Source organism: Prunus mume, linkage group LG6 (genome assembly GCF_029339155.1).
Source record: "Prunus mume cultivar Tortuosa linkage group LG6, ASM2933915v1, whole genome shotgun sequence".
NCBI lineage: Eukaryota > Viridiplantae > Streptophyta > Magnoliopsida > Rosales > Rosaceae > Prunus > Prunus mume.
Window position 1 is genome coordinate 18,680,852 of NC_142703.1, and position 19,833 is coordinate 18,700,684.

Consider the following 19,833-nt stretch of genomic DNA (forward strand, 5'->3'; position numbering starts at 1 on the left):
GGTTTTCTTAGAAATTGTAAAAATTTAAATTAAAAATTGGGGTGAACTAAGAGAAGTGTGAAGTTTAAATAGAAAATCTCAAAAAGTATTGGTCATGATCGTTGTAGGTTAGACCATTGAAAACCAATCCTTTTTTTTTCTTTTTAAAATGTGGTCACCTTTTAAAATGTCACCTTTTATTCATGTAATTAAGAAAAAATTATAAAAAAATTATTGGTCATGACCGTTGGAGGTCATACCATTGAAACCCATCTTTTTTAAAAATTTAAAAAAAAAAAATTTTTTTTTTTTACATGTGATCACCTTTTTAAATGTTTTCAAGTGTTGTTTAAAAAAATTATAATTAAATTAAAAAATATATAGTTGTAGAATGTATGAGTATTGTATCATAGTTTTTCTCAAAATAATAAAATATGAAGGACCCTGAAATATAGCCCTGTATGGATGGAGATGGAAAAATATAGCCCTGCACTTCTTTAAAAAATTAATATTTTGGAGGGCTAAATTTTTAGCCCCGGACTACATTTAGTTCTATGACTGGAGATGGCCTTATCTCATGTATTCGTATGATTCCTAAACTAAACAGCTCTGAGTTCTTCCAGATTATACTGGCTCATATCTTCAGAGTAAAGTATGCCGGTAGGAGATATAAGGCGTCGTAGGGAGAGAAAAAGCCGTGCCTACAAATGAAAATTCAGATGAGTTCTTTTGTGATCAGATATTCAGATAAGTTCAAATAGGTCAAAAGTGGGCATGTGAAGCCTTAGGTGTTGGTCTTACCCATTGAAATCCTACCACTGCCCACCAGCAGCCTGCTAGGCCATATCCTCTACTACTCACAAGCTGGTGAAAGAAAAATGGAATGGTAGTGTACATAAAAAGTAAGTTGTAAACTATAAATAAACTAAAAAGTAATTATACACCAGAAAATTGAAAAACTACTCACCAGCAGTAGAAGTGAACCTAAAGACAAGCATCCACTCATTGACAGACTAATAAATCTTAGATCTCGTCCGGCCTGAAAAGAACAAACAATAAACAGGATGAATTTTGTTTATTCCAAGGTATTTATTTTATTGCAAACCAAGCAACAAAATAAACAGGATGAATTGCCTATTGCTTCACTGGACACAATGCATACAGGACTCAGTATTCATCGATCTTTGGTCCAAAAGGCAGGCAGAAGATGTGCAAAGACAAGGTTTCTAATAACATGTGAAAAATCAACATACTGAAGATAAAATGAAACATACCAGCAGTGTTCCCTCAAAGCAGAGAATGGCAGGTGTCACAGCCAGTGCCAAAAAAAATTGTATCAGCACTTTATGCATCTGCATCAACACATAAGAGAGTATCAAGAGGAATTCTATTTGTGGAACAATTTTATCACAACTTTTCATGATCAAGGAAAAGCGCCCTGCGTCAATATTCAATATATATGGAGCTCAAAAGTTCAGATCATTGGAAGAATATATGGTGGGGATTCAGTTTAAGAGCAGTCATCAAGACTCACAACCAACTTATACCTTGTGATTTGGTGGAAGCCTGCATATATTTTAGAAGGATTGACAATTTATAAAGAAGCGCTAAAACCAACTTGATTTTTTCCTTCCTCGAGATACCATAGCACAAAGGAATAGAAATTAGGAAGATGTTAAAAAGATCCAAAAAAGAAAAGAAAAAAAGCCAACCTCCTGTATGATCTTTTGGTCAGGTGTAAAGATGTTCGGAAACAACCATGGAACACATGTTCCTCCAATTCCTAATACTGAACCAATGATAGCTCCAACAATGACAAGTGACTTGAGCAGCATTCGAGCCTGTTTGATATCATAAAGTTTTCAGAACACAATTAACAAAATAGCCATCATCCCCGTTATATTCATCAAAATGGGAGTGTTATGTACAACTTAATTGTCCAAAACAAAATACACATGGAAGTTCTTCAATTCTCAACATATACTACCAAGATTAAAAGTCCATATGGATAGAATTTGAGTATGACAAACCTTGGGCAAACTACGATTTGCGCCATATATCAACTCAGGCATAAATGATTGTGCAGTTTGAGAGAGAGGTTCGCCCCACACAGTACAGATGAAGAATGTTTGGATCATGACCTAGAGGAAATGGTAAGTCATCAATAAAAATAAACATCACTTACCTTCAAAAAGAATAATCAACTAACACGACAAGTTTGACCAAACCTAACCTGATGAGCAGCCGTGATGTTTGTTCCCATTGACGTTGCAAAATATACAACGAGAGAGAAGAAAGCTATCTATAAACCACAAATCAGTATTAGAGAATAAAGTATATTTGGATTTGGATTCTAAATTAGTTTGAATATCCGGTCACTAGTGTGTTTCTTTACTATGATTTGGTCTCCAACAAGTGTCAATATTTTCATAATTAAGTGATTTGTTTGTTAGTTGGTATCCTATTACTGATTAGGAGTTCATTCTATTCAAACCCTTGTTTAATGTTATGATTAAAGCATCTAATTCTCTGATTTCTCTCCCTTGTTTTCTTAACATGGTATCAGAGCATCGATTCTACGACCTAGTGGTTATGAGCATTTACTCCTACCCCTAAGGCTAGAGTTTGACTCTCCCCTCCCCTCTGGCCTCCCTTGTAACCGAAACACATTAATCATTTTGTTAAGACACATGATCTCTTACTGTTATGGATGATCCTATCCAACTTATAGGCACATGATGCTTAAGTTATTTTGTGTCAGGCATGTGATGCCCTGCTTGGTCATTTTATGAAGACTGTAATGCCTTCATATTGTGAAGATACATTATTCTGAAGTTGTTAGAAAAGGCAGTAATATTTCTAGTCATTCTTCTGGGGAATATCAACATCTACATTGGTGGATTATGAAAAAGGAACACATGAGACTAGATCAAGAAAGATAATTGCATAAATTGTAACCTTAGAAATCATTGTCACAAACACTGGAGCAGCAAGCCCAAGTACTGTTACAAATTCTTCGGGCGAGGGAACAGAGATGGCATAGGCATTGTATCCTTTCTTGTTCAGAGCTTCAATCATCATATATCCTGCAACAACCTAAAGTCATACCAGTCAATAGTAATGGAAAAGTTAATTGATGTGTCATGGACTTATGACAAAAAAAATTCAAACCTTATGTGATATATGTTAATATGTTTGGCCCACATACCTGTGACACCATTGTTGCCCATGCTGCACCAGCAATACCATAGCCTAAAAAACTGCAAAGGACTACATCACCAATGCCATTTATAACACTGGCTACAGCCAAGGCCTTCAAAGGACCCCAGGAATCTTTCATGCCAAGACTGGGAAACAGATTTAGAATATCAGAGTATGTACACGATCTCATTAACCTCAGCAATTAAAATCCCCTGCCAGAGATAACTTTCACTTAGGCAATAAATAAGTATTTCAAGTCAAAATATGAATGCTTGTTTTATACTGGTTTTTGACAAGTCAGAGAACTTTCCTTAGGCAATAAATGCGATTCAAGTAAAATAAGAATGCTTGTTCACATTTGTTTTTTCCATGATAGTTTATAAAATCATTCATGTTTTGCAATGCCTAAAATGGTGCCAAACTTTCTCTAGCAGTTATTTCTTCTCACCCAAAAGATTTAATAATCCCTGTCTTAAAAAGATTTAAGACTTACAATATCCATTATGGTGTTGTTGCCAATGACTTTGAACAAAGAAGACAACTACATCTTCAAAGATTTTATAGATTTGTTTCTAATCATCAACTCGCTAGATGTTTATGCTGTAGATAATACAAGGAAAAGTAGAAGAGACATGTAACCTTGCACTCTGAGTAACCCAACCAACAAGAATTGCAGGCCATGCCAAACCTCGTATCTACCAACAGAAAACATTCTGTTCAATTAGAAAGTCTTTAAAAGAAATCAAGTGCAGGAGTATGTTGCAGACAAAACCAGGACAAGGAATCTATTTACTGGTCATAGAAGAAGAAGTATAAGGGTATGCCAAGAAAGATAACACATACAAGTGGGGGACATCATAATCAGTTAGAGAAAAGATTTGGTCTGAGTTCCACCTACTAATGAGATATTATTAAGAAATAAGCTTTCTTTTCGTGCACAAATTAATGGTGTAGATACATTTTTCAGAACTCTTTCGCATGTATTGACGTGGATCTCACATATGATAAATATAAACATTGCCAATAGCCCAAAAAAAATAAAGAAGAAGAAGAACCTTTTACGTTATATCTGGACAAGATAATGCAAAGTCTACCACATTATCATTCTAGGCATACAAGACCTTCTAATGACTAAGAGAAAATGAACAAAGAAAAAGAAGGAGCTTTTATGATATTTTAACATTTCCTGACCAGGTAAATGATTTAAAGGAAACCATCTTCTCAAAGAGGAGTAACCAACATTTTTAAGCTCAAAGGAAAGGCACCTGAACATATGTATTTGCTGCAGGAATAATATGCGCATTCTTTGATCCAGCAAAAGCTGAAAAGTTAGAATTGCATCAGTCATGACTCTTCTATATATGCTACTTTTACAGACCCAGAAAACTCTCATATTCTACTAATGTGCTAAAATGCTTTAATCAATAGAAAACAAACAAAATCAAGCACTCAATCTTTCTGTAATGTAAAGATATTGAAAACCAGTTCTTATTACCAGTTAGCGCCCATGAACCGAAAAATCTTGTAAATAAAAGCATTAAGCAGCCACAGGTCAATCCAACAAAGAGCAAGATGGATATGTGATGCTGCACTTCATTTCTATCCTGCACCACTAGATAATCAAACAATATACCTAAATCATGCAAGAGAAAATAGTGATTAACATTGCATACAATCCTGCACAAGAATTCGAAAGTCAGAGAAATAAAGAATTTTAAAGAAAGAGAAACGTAGTTTTATGTCATTGCAATAAATGTACTTAATGGCGTACATATCAAAAATTCCTAATCTGGCAACAACTCCCACTCTGTTTAGCAGCCTTGAAAGTTCATACCTTCTCAACTTCTGAATAACACACAGTACAATTCATATAATACTCTCAAATTCCTTGAAAATTTGCACTTAATTCCCTAAGAAAATTTTGAATCAGTGTGACAAAAAAGTACCCAAAATTGGAAAGTGCTAGTCAAACTCATTTTCTTATCAACACGAGCATACACATTTATCCACCACAGAGGCATCTGGGATCTGAAGAGAAACTAACTTACCCCCTTTGCAAGCGCAGTAGCAATCATATTTGAAGTTGCAATAGAAAGGAACATGAACACATAACTCATATTATCACACATCACAGTTCCAGGGCCTGCATTGAAAACCAATAAACAGAGCTCAGCTAAAAATCTACCCTAAAAAACACCCCCAAAAAAAAAAAAAAACTAAAGTAAATCTGAATGAAGTACCTAAAGCAGCAAGCTCAAGAGAGCTTCCCCGGCCAACCACAACAGTGTCGATGAGGCTCATAAGGGGCCCACAAATCCAAAGCCCAGTGGCGGGTCCTGTAAACATTACAATCTCCTTCATTTGGTTCCATAAGCTCTGACTCTCCAACTCTTCTTTCTTCACCTCCACAACTTCTTCAGACACTAAAGAGTCTTTCCCATCATCTCGTTCACGAACCCCGTCGACAGTGCAGGCGGTCACCAGCCGATTACGACGGTGTATTGGGGGTGAGAAGCGTAGCTTTGGGAGGCCAGATGTGTGGTTAAGGCCTGGGGTCAAAGAGAAATACGGTGGGTTGGTGAAGAAGAGTGAGGGGTGAGAAAGAGAAGTGTGAGTGAGGTTTTGGAGGAGAGGGGAGTGAAGAGGGTGATGAGCTATCAGGGTTTTACTTGGCATTTTTGTTCTTTTTCAAATTTTCAGGGAAAATGGGGGCAGAGAAAGTTCCACCCAAGAAAGAAACACAGAAGAATGACAGTGGTCCACTGGAGAAGATGAAGCATGAGACAGTGATGGTTTATATAGGTTTGGATTCAAATGAAATGGGCTGCTGCCACGTGGAAGGTTGTCGGCCTTTTCTTCCCTATATTCCTATAGGCTATATGTGATGGCTTTTCGATTTTCCCCTGCTGACGGCTTACGAAATATAACTCAATATATCATAATTTTTTTGTTTTATATATATATATATATATATAATCAAAAAACAGAGAATGATGAAACATTCAAAATACAAAAAATACTTTTGTTAATTTAAACATTAAAAATTGATAAATATTAATTAAATTAGGATAATATGATAAATTCACATTTTTTTCATATTAAAAAAATTAAAATTAAAAACAAATCATATAATAAACCATACTTTTATGGAACATAACTACCCATATTATCTTTTATTAATTCTAAAAATAAAAAGTTACAAATTCAAAGATTCAACATATTCAATATCCAAATTCTAATCAACATATTCAATATCCATCAACATATTCAATATCCAAATCAACCAAATCAATATTTATCTATCAACAAATTCATCAAATCCAAATGGTTAAAACTCATGCCTTATGGGGCTATAAATCAAAATAGTTAAAATTATGCCTATGACTTACAAAAATACAAACACAATCCAAACATAAATGACAAAAACATAAAGTTATACTTTATACATTGCATCATAAGGAAACGATATAAAATCGGTAACATTGCATCATAAGGCAAATCAGTAACTTAATAACACATAACCAACTAGCTATTCGTGTAGTCTAGTGGTATTCTTATTTGCCTCTACTGTTGGTTAAAAAGAAACTCAATAACACCTTTTGAGGTACAAAGTTAAGCCGGTCCTTCTTCATGATGGAGTATATATACACAGGGACTTGTGACTTTATCTATAATATATAAAGTAAAAGGTAAATAATTGGGAAATATTCAAAATACCAGAAAATGTCTTTTGTCAATGCAAATATTAAGAATTGAAATTATTAATTAAATGAGGATAATATGGTAAATTCACAACTTTTCATATTTAAAAAAATTAAAAATAAAAGAAAAAATCAGATAATATATCCTATTTTTATGGAACACAACTACCTATTATCTTTTTTAATTTTATTTATAAAAAAAAAAGAAAAAAGAAAAAAAAAAGCCTCTCTGCAAGCAGGGACAAATCCGGCTATAAAAATCATTAACCTAGCTTCTTGTGGCTTTATATATACACAGGGACAAATCCGGCTATTAGGCTGTATGGGCTGTAGCCCATGCCCTTTATTTTTAGTTGCCAATATCTATGTAGTCTCTCTCTTTAGCCCATGTACTTTTTTGTTTATATTTTCAATACCCATGTTCTCTCTTTTTCTTATTTTCTTCATTTCTCTCTCTCTCTCTTCTTTTCCTCCTCTCTCTTCTTCTTCCTATTTCTTTTCTTTTTTCCGCCTTTCTCTTGTCATTTTTCCTTCGTTTCTCCATTTTTTTTTTGTAGTTTGGATTTACTATGAATTGAACTTTTTCCCACAGTTTCTTCTTCCTATTTTTTCTCTTTTTTCTCTCACACGTGTTATAAAGTCCAACTTAGTATGTTATGGCCCTCATTGCTGAAATTTCCTACGTACATAAAGTAAATTTAGCCTATGAAGTTTTGAAATCCCGAATTTATCCCTGTATATACATGGTTAATAGCCTCTCTCTCTCATCAAACAAAGAAGATACTGCACCCTAATACGAATACACCACATCAACATGTATATATCTTCCAGTTACATATGGCCACATGGTAATTTTCTAAGGATGAAGTTGACACTTCAGTTTTACACTTCAAAATAAAATTGCTAAACTTAAAACAGAGAAAAAGGAGAGCCTCTATGTTTCATATTTACACCGTATTCAAGGAAAAAACAACAAAAAATTGTGATTTTACATTTGTTTCCACCTTAATAGCCGAGCGCAGGGTCAAAAATAACGAAAAAGTACAAACAAGTTTAGAGAATCTAAAAAATTATTAAAGTTGAAGACTCCAAATGAAGTACTGTCACACCTTGCAAGTTGCAACCCCTTTAAGATGACCGAAAAAAGAAAAATAATTCAACAAGATTGTTCAAACTTGGAAGTCCACACTTTTGCAGCTGTAGCTCCCATTTCGCATATAATTCAGGCTCTAGCCATAAATATGTTTTGCACAAAAATAAAAAATCATATGCTAATAATTTTTATTCTCTATAAATATCATCTTTGTCAGCTTTTGTTGTACTCACTGAATAAATTTGGTCATGAAAATATGTTTTCCAAATATTATTGTGGCAAATTTTCCCTTTAATCAGACTAACTTAGCTAGATTCTGCTGAATTTGGTCATCACATTTTGTTTGTCAATTCATGTGACTGAATTTACTCTAGACTTCATTTATTTTAAACAAGAGTGGACTACTGATTCGACTTTATGAAATTTAACATGAGCAGAACTCAGATATATACAAACAAAATTAAGCTAATGCCCAATTGAAAGCCATGTGAAAATGAATTCAACATGAACATAAACAGTTAAGCTATGCAAATATGAACACAACTTGCAAATGTAACTAGTAACGCAACGTGATTACGTTCATACGTTAAGGGATCTAACGGTATTAAATATTGGGTACTTAAACTCATTAGACAAGTTATCCGCCATGATTAAAACAAAAAATCATTTTTTTTTCCAACAAAAGACTTGATTAAAACCAGTTTACATCAAAAGCTCATAGGTTAAACATTATTCTTAAGAAAATGTCCTAATTATATAAGCTCAATTCGAATACTTGTACTATCTCTTAAATATATAAATATATATATATATATATATGCATATGGACATATGATTGTTTGTCAGGTCGGTTATGATTCGCTCCCACAACATTTTCATTGTCTTCTGAAGCCCCACGAGTTGAATATGAATAAACAACATGTGAAGTTGTTGCTGACAAGCAAGATGTGGTTGGCGGAGATATTTTCAAGGCTTAATCTGGTAGTTGTCATAGTTGAACGACGTTTCGAGTTCGAGTTCGAGTCCTTGTCAAGGGCGATATATATTTATGATGACATTGATTGGAGGAATTGTAATTTTTGTAAATATCTGTTTGTGAAAGTACTATTTAATTTAGTCTCTTGATAAATAAAAACAGGTAATTTATGTGGTGCCGGATTTATTATTGGTTTGTAACTAACTTAAGATTGGTTAGGCATGTTACTAACTTAATTTAAGATTTGTTCCTAACTTCTCTACATATGTTAAAGTAATAAAGTGCTAGACTTTCGGCGTTATGGCTTCTTTGTATTTTGTTATGTTTCATCAATAATTATTATCGCTTTGTAACTTAACTTAAGATTGGTTAGGCATGCTACTAACTTAATTTAAGCTTTCCTAACTTCTCTACATATGTTAAAGTAATAAAGTGCTAGACTTTCGGCATTACGGTATTTTATTATGTTTCATTAATAATTATTATCGTCTTCTCTCAACAACAACAAAAATGCTAGATTTTCGTACCTTTTTGTAGTGTGACAAAAAGATATAAAGAGGCCCCAAGATATAAATGGCTTTTTAGGTCGAAAGATATAGATGACTATGAACAATGAGTTTTGGTTATATTACGTATGTCATTCATCAAAGCGCTCACCCCCACAAGAATTTAAGAGAAACCAAACTATGCAGTTCCCCAAACAATGGTCCTAAAATACCTTACAACTTTAGCCTACTTATTCTAGTTTTGTTTATTTATTTAAGCTTGTATTTTTCAGAAGATTAAATTACATAGATTCTCTATGCATCACGTCTTATTTTTCTTAAAGATAAGATGATGAGTTAAGAAAAACTCACTTTTACTCAAATTTATTCAACTTTGATTCCATTTAATATTAGCTTGATACTTAAAAAACCTAAAATTGAAACGATTAACCAATCCGAAACTAAAAATCTAAAGTCTAAACTAAACGCCGATTGATTCTACACCTTCAAACAATCAACTATGTCTATAAATAAGATTAAAGTTATAAAAAATAAAATAAAAATTGAAGTGAGGTCTTCTCAACACTTCATGTAACTCAAGTATAAAGAATAACTCTAGATTATTAAACTTAGCTTTTCTCGAAGAGGAGTGGAGATAACAAAAAAAAGTAAAAAAAGATTTAAAAAAATTAATTAATTTTGAAGACTCCAAATGAAATAATTCACACTTTGCAACCCCTTGAAGTTGACCCAAAAAAGATAAATAAACAACAAAAAACTTGTTCAAATTTGGAAGTCCATACTTCCCGCAGCGCTAGGTAGCTCGCATTTCGCATTTCGCATTTCGCGTATTCCCACTTGCTGTTGTAGTCAAACAAATCAGGCCCAAACCAACAGCAAATATATTTTGCACCCACAAAAAAAGTCATATGCCATAAATTTTTATTGGTTATAAAAAAAATATTATAAAAAACATTAATCTGCCACCAAATAGGACTTTGTCGGCTTTCGTTGTGGACTCGCTCAATAAATTTTGTCATCAAATTTTGTTTACCAAATATTACGGCATTTTTTCCCTTTAATCAAAGCCAAGTTATCTAAACTCGGTTATGCTCACTAAATTAGTTCATCAAATTTTGTTTGCCAAATCTTGTGTAGGGGCTTGGTGTTGGTGGGTTGTGGCCTGAATTGTTGAAACTAATTTTTGTTATTTAGCGGACTATGCTCATAAGCACTTTTCTTATAACAACATCAAGGTTTTTGTTAAAAGTGCGTCTTTAGAAATCGTTTTTTTGACTTACAAGAACGTAGTCAAAATCATTTCTAGTTGTTTGAAAGCTCATTTAGCTTTTTCGGAGGCAATTTAAAACAAACCCTAGAACTGTAGAGCAACAAAAACTTTTAATTAACATCGTTATCATGCTATCTAGAGTATACCCTTAAAAACAATTTATGTGGTGAGGACGGACACTCACATTTGACATTATGTTGGTTTGTCCCTGACTAAACTCAGAATTTCCTTAGAAAATGGAAAAATGTCAATAAATAAAATAGTTATCGCTATAAATTACAATGACATATCAGTAAGTAAATTTGTTCACTCTTCATTATCTTAGAGGAAGTTTTTTTTGCCAAAGTTAAGAAGGGGAGGGAAAAACTCACACACACGGGTATCACGTGGGCTTGAATCCATGACCACCTGGGACCACACCAAAGGCATGAGCAATGTAACTAACACCCCATTATTTTTATTTTTATTTTTTTATTTTGTTATTGCCCCTTTATTTTACAGTTGGTTTTACAAAGAAAAATATTATAACATTATGCAACTATAAACAAAAATAAGAATATATCATAGTAACATAGTGAGCAAGCGCGCATATTCAACGACTTTTTTGGCTCCAAATCCAATTCTTTAATTCTAAAGTACCAGGACGCCAGCTTGGACCAAACCAGTATCATCACCACCTACAACTACAAAAACCCATCTCTGAAAAAACTCCATCCTCAAATCAATCCCCACCTTCCCATTCCCAATCTCTCTGTGTGAGATTTCAAGTTTTGGGATTTTGGGTTTTCTTCTCCTCTTCAGATCTCGAGATGGGTACCTTGGGGACTTTGATGAAACATCCGGATGACATTTACCCGCTTTTGAAGCTCAAAATGGCAGCCAAGAACTTAGAGAAGCAGATCCCTCCAGAGCCCCATTGGGCTTTCTGTTATTCCATGCTTCACAAGGTGTCTCGTAGTTTTGCTCTCGTTATTCAACAGCTCGGCACTGAGCTTCGTAACGCTGTAAGTTTTGTTTCTTCGTTTGGTATATACATATAAGTGTTTGTTTCTGTATCTGCTTTTCTTTTTCCAAGTGGTGATTTGTGGGTTTACGGGAATTTACTTGATTATGGTCTTGACTGTCGATTTATCGGGGGATTAAATTTTTTTTTTATGGCCTGTGTTTAGTAGAATTGAAATTATATTGGTGATTTGTTCCTTTTTGGCTGAAGGGTGATGCTAATGGTTCACATCTGTCCATCTTCTCTAGGCAGTCAATTTTGTCGCTTATAAGAAAGAGGGTAGTCAATCTTATTGTGGTTTAAAAGAAGAGAAAATTGGTATTATTTACTGAGGGTATTTTGATGGGTATCGGATTATCTACTTTGTGGAATATGAAAATTGGTTTTGATTGGTAAATTGTTTTTATGTTTATTATTTGTCTTTCTCTGTATTTTCTGGAATATGAATCGTATATGTAAGCATGAACTTGATTGAAGGCTAGACATGGAGTAATTTTCAGTTCTGGCCTTAATTCTTTTGGGGAACAGATTGTTGTTTACTGTTATAATTTCTTGTTCTTAAGGTCCTTACAGACTACTGCATTTCATTTCTCTTGCATTTTCCATCTTTTGTTTGATTTTATTGTCATTTTCTGATGTTGACTTTTGCGGTTTTGCAGGTCTGTATATTTTATCTGGTTCTTCGAGCTCTAGACACTGTTGGTATGTTTCTATTATCTTTAGTCTTTTGCTTCCTAATATTAGATTGAATGTAGCTTGTTGCATCTTAAGTCTCTATTTGAAATAATCACCCTTGTGCAGGTTTGCTCTGTGCATTATGTAGCATGACCTGTTTAACTTTTTCTTTTCCTTCATCACACTTATGATGCTAATGTATTAATTCAACATGTTTTCAATGATATAATTTGTTCTGATGGACTCTATACAGAGGATGATACAAGCATTGCAACAGATGTCAAAGTCCCCATCTTGATAGCATTTCATCGTCATATATATGACCGCGATTGGCATTTTTCATGTGAGTGGTTTAAGATTACAATACCACATTATTCACGTTTGCTGTTCCCTGTATCCTATGGACGTGAAATTATGTTGTATAACTTTACTATGCAGTGAAAATCTTGTTTCGATAAATGGTACACACACGCACGTACACACCACACACATGTATACGTTTAAAATTATATATATGGGTAGTTTTATCTAATCAAGAACATGCTTTTCAGCCATGTGATCACGTGGACGGTTAAGATGCACAGTTGATAAACATCTTAATGCACTGAACTATCCATAGTTGATCTAGTAACTGAGAAAGGGGTCCTTGCACAAGTTTAGTAGTGAAAAATTGTACACATATAAAAGCGTATATATATATATATATGTATATATATATGATAAAGTTCCCTAGAAATGTGGTCTTGATGAAAAAAAGGGAGGAAGGAGTGCAGGATGACTATTTTTGAATGCTAAGAACAGTTCTCTAGAAATATTGTCATCTGTTTGAAAATATGATAAAAGATTGAACTGTAACCAGAAAATATCTGAGTAACCGCTTTCCCTGCCTCTGTTAGAAAGTATTTTCCTCTATGTTTTCCTGTCAACGGTAAGTTTTACCAGCTGGCATTCAGTGGATTGCACAAATTTTATTGTTTTCTTTATATATTAAAAAAGAAACAAATAAAAGAACATAAAGCTCAGGTAGTATTGTTCTAGGTCCATGGTACGTATGGTACATGCACAGTTGTACATTACTATGTTGATGAGACTTGTTGTCTGCTTGCTCAATATCCTTCTTCCTTGTCTTCAGGTGGTACAAAGGACTACAAAGTTCTCATGGACCAGTTTCATCATGTTTCAACTGCTTTTCTGGAACTCGGGAAAGGTAATTTCTTATCCTTGTATATTTCCTTGATTAATTGTTGAACAGATCTTTTGTGAATGGGACTTTTTTGTTAATTCATAATAATTCATGGTACAGCTTCTCTATCAATGGACTGATTGAAAATAATCTCTGATTCCTTTCTCATTTTCCTAATCTTTTCACGCTTGTTACTGTTATGAGGGTTCATCCAAAGGAACGTCAATTAGTTATTTAGTATTTCATGTAGTCATAAACAATTCTGAGGTGATAAGTGTGGTTCATGAACTTGATGGTTCATACCAGTTACTGCTAACACACACAGGCACACGTGCAGACACACACGCACATGTGCACACACAAACACAAATCTAGGTCGTGAATTATTTTTTGCCAGTGAATGTGTGGAGCTTTTTTAGCACAAGTCTTAAGTGTATTTAAGATTGGTGTGGTTAAACTCTTTCTAAAAACTCAGATTCATATTTAACTTTGTTATTATTATTTTAAAATAAAAATGGTTTTAAACATTGAGCTTTAAATTTGAAAATCCTTTGAACATTCAACGATGCATAGTTCAACCCTTTATTCAACCTCTTCCATAAATATGAGTATTAATATACAAAGTTTTTGAAGAACCTGACACAGGATTCTTGAAATATATTGAACCTCTAATGATTTCATTAGGTTGATATTGACTGAATTCTCTTGCATGTTCTAGCACAATACACTTGCCCTTGTAACTCAGTAATGTTGTTTCTTTCATCCGTACTTCTCTGTAATAATGATAGCTCCACATCAGAGAGTGTTCTTGGTGATTATAAGATAAATTTTATGGGACTAAAGTTTCCTCAACATTTCAGCTATATGGATGAAAACTTTGATGAAATTACTTAGCATGGCACTTCTGATATTTTAGGGAAATGTCTTTTACTATTATGTTGATCATGTGATACCTGATGAATGGGTAATTCTGGTGCTTCATATGCTAAATTATTTTTTAATTAGAACACCTAAATAGGAATGGTGATGTCCAATCTAACTGACTGTGAGACACTCCAGGTTCATAGAGAAGTTTTGACTTTGGAAAAATATGGTGAAGATTCTGATGCTTGTTCATTTTAATGAGTGTACGGTTTGGGGTTGGTTTGTTGAACTTGGAAATATTCTTATTGCATGATGAAATTGTGATCTATAAGATATTATTCATCTTCATGTTGTAACAACTCTTTGCTAACACTTTTTTTCTTTATAGTATACATTCATATATGATTGGAGTTTTCATTGTACATTTTTTTGATAAGCAATCGGTATGCTAATTCTGCAGTTATCAGGAGGCAATTGAGGATATTACCAAAAGAATGGGTGCAGGAATGGCAAAATTTATCTGCAAGGAGGTTTGTGATGCACTTAGTTGAGACCTTACCTGCAAAGGGTGGATATATTCTGTTGTGTCATGTTTCTCATGTTTTGATTAAAATAAAAGCCCATTTCAAAAACCTTTCTGACATGGTTTACATTGTTTCTTGACATGTATGTTAGATACTTTTGAAATATATTCAATTCTTTTCCATGTATGTACAAATATATGATATATAATCGTTTTGATTTGGACTAGTATGGAATGTTTATGGACAGCATAGTTATATTTTGAATGCTAAGGGAAAAAAGAAAGACAAATGTAGATCAACCATAGAAAGGGTATATGATATCTGTTTTAAACTAGGACTTTCTTAAGTAATTTAAATATTGAGTTAAAACTATATAGAAAAAAAAATTGTTTCTATGGTCAACCACTTAGTTGAGACCTAGCCTGGTTTCCTCAATTTATAAGCATCTTTTCTGGTTTCCAACCTATGGACCATAATTTGTGCATATAAACAAGCACATTGGCTAGCTTAATGTTTTTGCACTATGGAAAATCAGATTCTGCAATGAAGTGGTTAAAAATATATCAAATTTGAATTATTTTTCCATGCATGAGATTTTCAATTCCAATATTATTAACAGTGTACTTTTTGCACAATGTGCATAAAGGCCAGGTGTAGTTCTTTATGTGATTTGGATATATTTTCTCTCATCTTGCAGGTAGAAACTGTTGATGACTATGATGAGTACTGCCACTATGTGGCAGGGCTTGTTGGTTTAGGTTTGTCCAAGCTTTTCCACGCTGCTGATAAGGAAGATTTGGCCTCGGATTCTCTCTCAAATTCAATGGGCTTATTTCTTCAGGTATAACAATAATATTGATGCAAGAAATGCTTTCTGCTCTCTGTCTCAAATTGGCTTGATAGTTGTTTCTAATTCTACCATGTTTGGATCTAATAAATAACAGAAAACAAACATCATTCGGGATTATTTGGAGGATATTAATGAGATACCGAAGTCTCGCATGTTTTGGCCACGTCAGATCTGGAGTAAATATGTTAACAAACTTGAGGTGCTTCTTCTTTACTTTTATACTTTAAAAGCTTCCTATGTTATTCCTATCATTTTGGCTTCCCAACCGCTTATACTTCATTTTATTTCTAATCATTCATAATTGAGGCTTAGAATAGTGGGGTGATATAAGAATTTATGCATCGCCCAGTGCAAAGTTGGAATTCTTGTCTGAGCTGGATTTTTTGATGATTGCAACTCAGGACTTGAAATATGAGGAAAACTCAGACAAGGCTGTGCAATGCTTGAATGACATGGTCACTAATGCGTTGATACATGTGGAAGATTGCTTGAAGTACATGGCTGCTTTAAGAGATCCTGCAATATTTAAATTTTGTGCCATACCTCAGGTAGATTATTTCTCAACTATATCACAACTATTAGTCTTGTGTGTGCATGTGTCGTAATCTGACATGTGTATTTTACTTATTTATATAACAAACACAAAGATTGGTAGGATTAATTGATTGGTTCTATACTATTTTTGTGCTTCGCATATGATGCAACCTTGATAAACATTGTTCGCCCATAACAGCTTTAGATTTTGGATCTAGCTGTTGTATATCATGGTTTTAGAGCTTTGTTTGCAAGATCGGACAACAAAAAAGCCTCGTTTGCAAGAGCTGCATGAGGTGATATTTATTCAGTCCAGCTTAATTAGGTTATTGGACCATCTGGATTGATTAGCCGATTCCAAATGACCCTTTAGTTCTATGTACAAGTCATAAAAGATCCTATTGACTTGTAACTGATTTTTTATGACTTGTAACTTTGATTGGAAGTTGGACCAGTGAAATGATATTGATCTAAGAATTGTAGGTTTATAATATTCTATGTGTCTTTCAAATTTTAGTACATTTCAGATGTCAGTTTGATTTATTCAGAGTGACTGGAATCAATTGCTGGTCATCAGTATTTAGTGCTGTTGCTTCCAACATATATTGCCTATTTAAACTAAATAGCATCTCTCTGGATGTATTTTTGTTTCCTTCAAGTTGATGGTCTAGATGTAGATTGTTTCTATTCTCAAACCTTTGAAATTCTAATAGGAAGTCTTCAGATTGTGTTTATCATGCCTTTTGGACAAAATTCAATATAATGCCTTCTGATTTCATTGGCTGCAGTGTAATTTCTTAACCATGGTTTTCTCTAAGTAATCTCATCTGATTTGTGCTGGCTTTACTAGATCATGGCAATTGGCACGCTGGCATTATGCTACAACAACATTGAGCTCTTCAGAGGTGTAGTCAAAATGAGGAGGGGTAAGATTTTAATCTATGAACATGGTATTCCTTTCAGTTTAAACTGTATACATTTTGAGATAATGAAATTAAAAACAAGTGCATATGGAATTTATAAAGAAATGGCTTTGTAAAATAGGGTAGTATGCATGTGCTATGAGATGGTCATTTGGCAGATAGTGGCAGCTACTGAAATTCTACTCGTCTTAGCAATATTATTTTCATAGTAACGCATCGTTAGAGACTATATAGAGATTTTGTTAGAAATTTTGGGAAGCTTACACTGTTGGAGACTACTCTATGGACGAGCACATGTTAGTAACTACAGTTAGTTTTATACATTTTTAATGGAAATGCTCTACAAAATCACGTCATGATAAAAATTATATGTTAGAAAAATGGAAGTACCGTGACTACGCGTTGACTATGTCTTCAACCTCTCTGCCCTTCATCCACTTCTGTCTTTAACTCTACTTATATTCAAAGACCTCCTCTCTCATTTTATTAGGGTTTGTGATGTTTTGGATTGAATAAGTATTGGGCTGTTGTATAGTTTTTGGTCATACTTGTGATTTTGTCATAATTCTTTACTAAACAGTGTTCAATTAATTGCTATGTTTTGTAGGCCTTACAGCAAAAGTCATTGACCGAACAAAATCAATGGATGATGTCTATGGTGCTTTCTTTGATTTTTCTTCCATTATAAAGTCCAAGGTATGATAATTTCAGAAACAAGATATACATGATCTTGTAACTAAATTGCTTTAACTTCATACTAAATCATGGGTGAGACTTATTGTGAAGGGCTTTACTGTGTTACAATTTTCAGAGGTTCTTGACAGATTAAAATTAATTTTCGGCTGCAGGTTGACAAGAATGACCCTAATGCAACAAAAACATTGAGCAGGCTGGAAGCAGTACAGAAAACATGCAGAGCCTCTGGAGCCCTGAGCAAAAGGTATTTCATACTTTCTGGCTGTCCTATCTAAATATTGAACATTCTTCCTTCTTCATTGTCTGACAAGTACCTATGGACTACACCAGGAAATCCTACATCGTCAAGGGTGAGCCGAGCTACAATTCAACTCTGGTGAGTTTCTTCTAGATATAGAAAATTAAAGGTGAAAGGATTAGTATCATTCCAGAAAATACATACTGATGAATCTACATTCTGAATGCAGATTGTGGCACTGTTTATTATATTGGCCATCGTTTACGCCTACCTCTCTGCCAGCCCAAGAATCTAATGTAAGTTTTCGTCACAAGAGCGATGGATCACTGGTCTCATGGCCTTCAGTTCTGTTAGAAAGCAAACCACTACCTCTTGCCCAACTCCGTTTCTTTTTGCTGTGCAGAGTTTACATTCTTCAATATCCCAAGACATAAATGGCTGGTTACAAAAGTACAGGCCTTGTTCCATCAAACCAAAGTAGTTATTTTATATTTTTTATGCAATAATGACAATGCTGCTACGGTTGTATATTCGATATAAAGTCGCTTGAAATTATTGATGTAGCTTTCAACACCATTAGCATAGTTATTGCTGACATACAAGTGAGCATTTGTGCTAATTTTACGAAGTTAATATTTGATTTGACCTAAACCTTGTTCCATCTTGAAAAAGAAAAAAAAAGAGATACCTTGTTCCATGAAAGTAATGTAGAATTTAACCAATATAGAGAATGACGCGTAAAGTTTTTGTTGTCTCTTCCAATCCAATAAAATTGGAATTCCAATTTTCGCTTCCGTGTGTTTACTAACATTTAAGGAATAAAAAATTATGCATCTCCTATACTAAAATATGTAATCCAATAACCTAAAAACTAAGAATTGGATAGAAGTAGTCAAAACAAACTCCCACACCATAGCTAAAATATAAAATCAAGTAATGTATATAGGCAGGAAAGAAGAAGAAATAAATAGTATAATGAAGTCCAACAGGCCAGCACAAAAAACTCTAAACTATGCGATGACTAGCTCTAGGACAAGTTACACAAGAAAATTATATCGAGCGTGCGCATAACGTGTTGTAAAAGTAAAGAGAGAAATACGAGAGAATTCGAAGTTTGTCTTTTTCTTCGTTTTTTTGGTCAATCCTTTTCCTTTTCCTTTTACTTTTTTATTTTTGTTTTTTTTAATACAAGTGATAGCCTACAAAGAGATGAATGTTTCTCAAACACACACACTACCAAGGTGTCATGAAGAGTTCGTGTTATTATTACTATCTTTATTGAATTGAAATTTTAAATGTGTTAAATGGTGGTGTTAATTCTTTTAAAGTTGAGATTTCAAAACTTTTTCCTCTTGGTATAGCAGGTCTGGACGTGTATCTGCCTTAAATTTAGATAACTGGCTTTATGATGATTTAATTGTGTATTAATTTGATATATTCATATTTGGTTTTAAACCATGTTAACGTTGGCCAACTTATTGCTTTTAACAGGTGGGAGCATTTTATGCCGTTTAATTGCTTGTTTAATAACCAAACCTCAATTTGTTTTCTTTTATCAAGGGAAAGATTCGAGTTGTTCAGCCAATTCAAGTATTACGAGTGTACTTTTATGAGGGT

At 33.7% G+C, this 19,833-nt stretch overlaps 2 protein-coding genes across 2 annotated transcripts; one reads left to right on the forward strand and one right to left on the reverse strand.

Moving 5' to 3' along the window:
• Window positions 1–363: 363 nt before the first annotated feature.
• On the reverse strand, window positions 364–5,955 carry LOC103335727 (protein DETOXIFICATION 46, chloroplastic-like). Its single transcript, XM_008238757.3, has 14 exons — window positions 5,421–5,955; window positions 5,229–5,323; window positions 4,676–4,784; window positions 4,446–4,501; window positions 3,820–3,875; window positions 3,188–3,326; window positions 2,938–3,075; window positions 2,213–2,281; window positions 2,010–2,120; window positions 1,692–1,820; window positions 1,254–1,331; window positions 947–1,018; window positions 781–843; window positions 364–680 (listed from the first exon to the last, which is right to left on the reverse strand). Exons 1-14 carry the CDS (start codon window positions 5,854–5,856, stop codon window positions 579–581), a joined length of 1,653 nt encoding a protein of 550 aa, XP_008236979.2. The 5' UTR covers window positions 5,857–5,955; the 3' UTR covers window positions 364–578.
• A 5,292-nt stretch (window positions 5,956–11,247) lies between these two features.
• LOC103335730 (squalene synthase 2) lies at window positions 11,248–18,867 on the forward strand. Its single transcript, XM_089054691.1, has 14 exons — window positions 11,248–11,730; window positions 12,389–12,431; window positions 12,658–12,747; window positions 13,537–13,611; window positions 14,911–14,981; window positions 15,673–15,816; window positions 15,920–16,024; window positions 16,227–16,373; window positions 17,210–17,285; window positions 17,890–17,978; window positions 18,131–18,222; window positions 18,309–18,354; window positions 18,446–18,512; window positions 18,620–18,867. Exons 1-13 carry the CDS (start codon window positions 11,536–11,538, stop codon window positions 18,509–18,511), a joined length of 1,239 nt encoding a protein of 412 aa, XP_088910817.1. The 5' UTR covers window positions 11,248–11,535; the 3' UTR covers window position 18,512; window positions 18,620–18,867.
• Window positions 18,868–19,833: the final 966 nt, after the last annotated feature.

Coding starts and splice junctions, on each gene's coding strand:
- LOC103335727 (XM_008238757.3), bottom strand. CDS start 5,856: ATGCCAAGTAAAACCCTGATAGCTCATCACCCTCTTCACTCCCCTCTC. Junction 4,502..4,675: donor CGGTTCATGGGCGCTAACTG/GTAATAAGAACT, acceptor CTAACTTTTCAG/CTTTTGCTGGATCAAAGAAT. Junction 2,282..2,937: donor TTGTGACAATGATTTCTAAG/GTTACAATTTAT, acceptor TGTGGTTTATAG/ATAGCTTTCTTCTCTCTCGT.
- LOC103335730 (XM_089054691.1), top strand. CDS start 11,536: ATGGGTACCTTGGGGACTTTGATGAAACATCCGGATGACATTTACCCG. Junction 14,982..15,672: donor CAAAATTTATCTGCAAGGAG/GTTTGTGATGCA, acceptor CTCATCTTGCAG/GTAGAAACTGTTGATGACTA. Junction 17,979..18,130: donor CTTCCATTATAAAGTCCAAG/GTATGATAATTT, acceptor TTTCGGCTGCAG/GTTGACAAGAATGACCCTAA.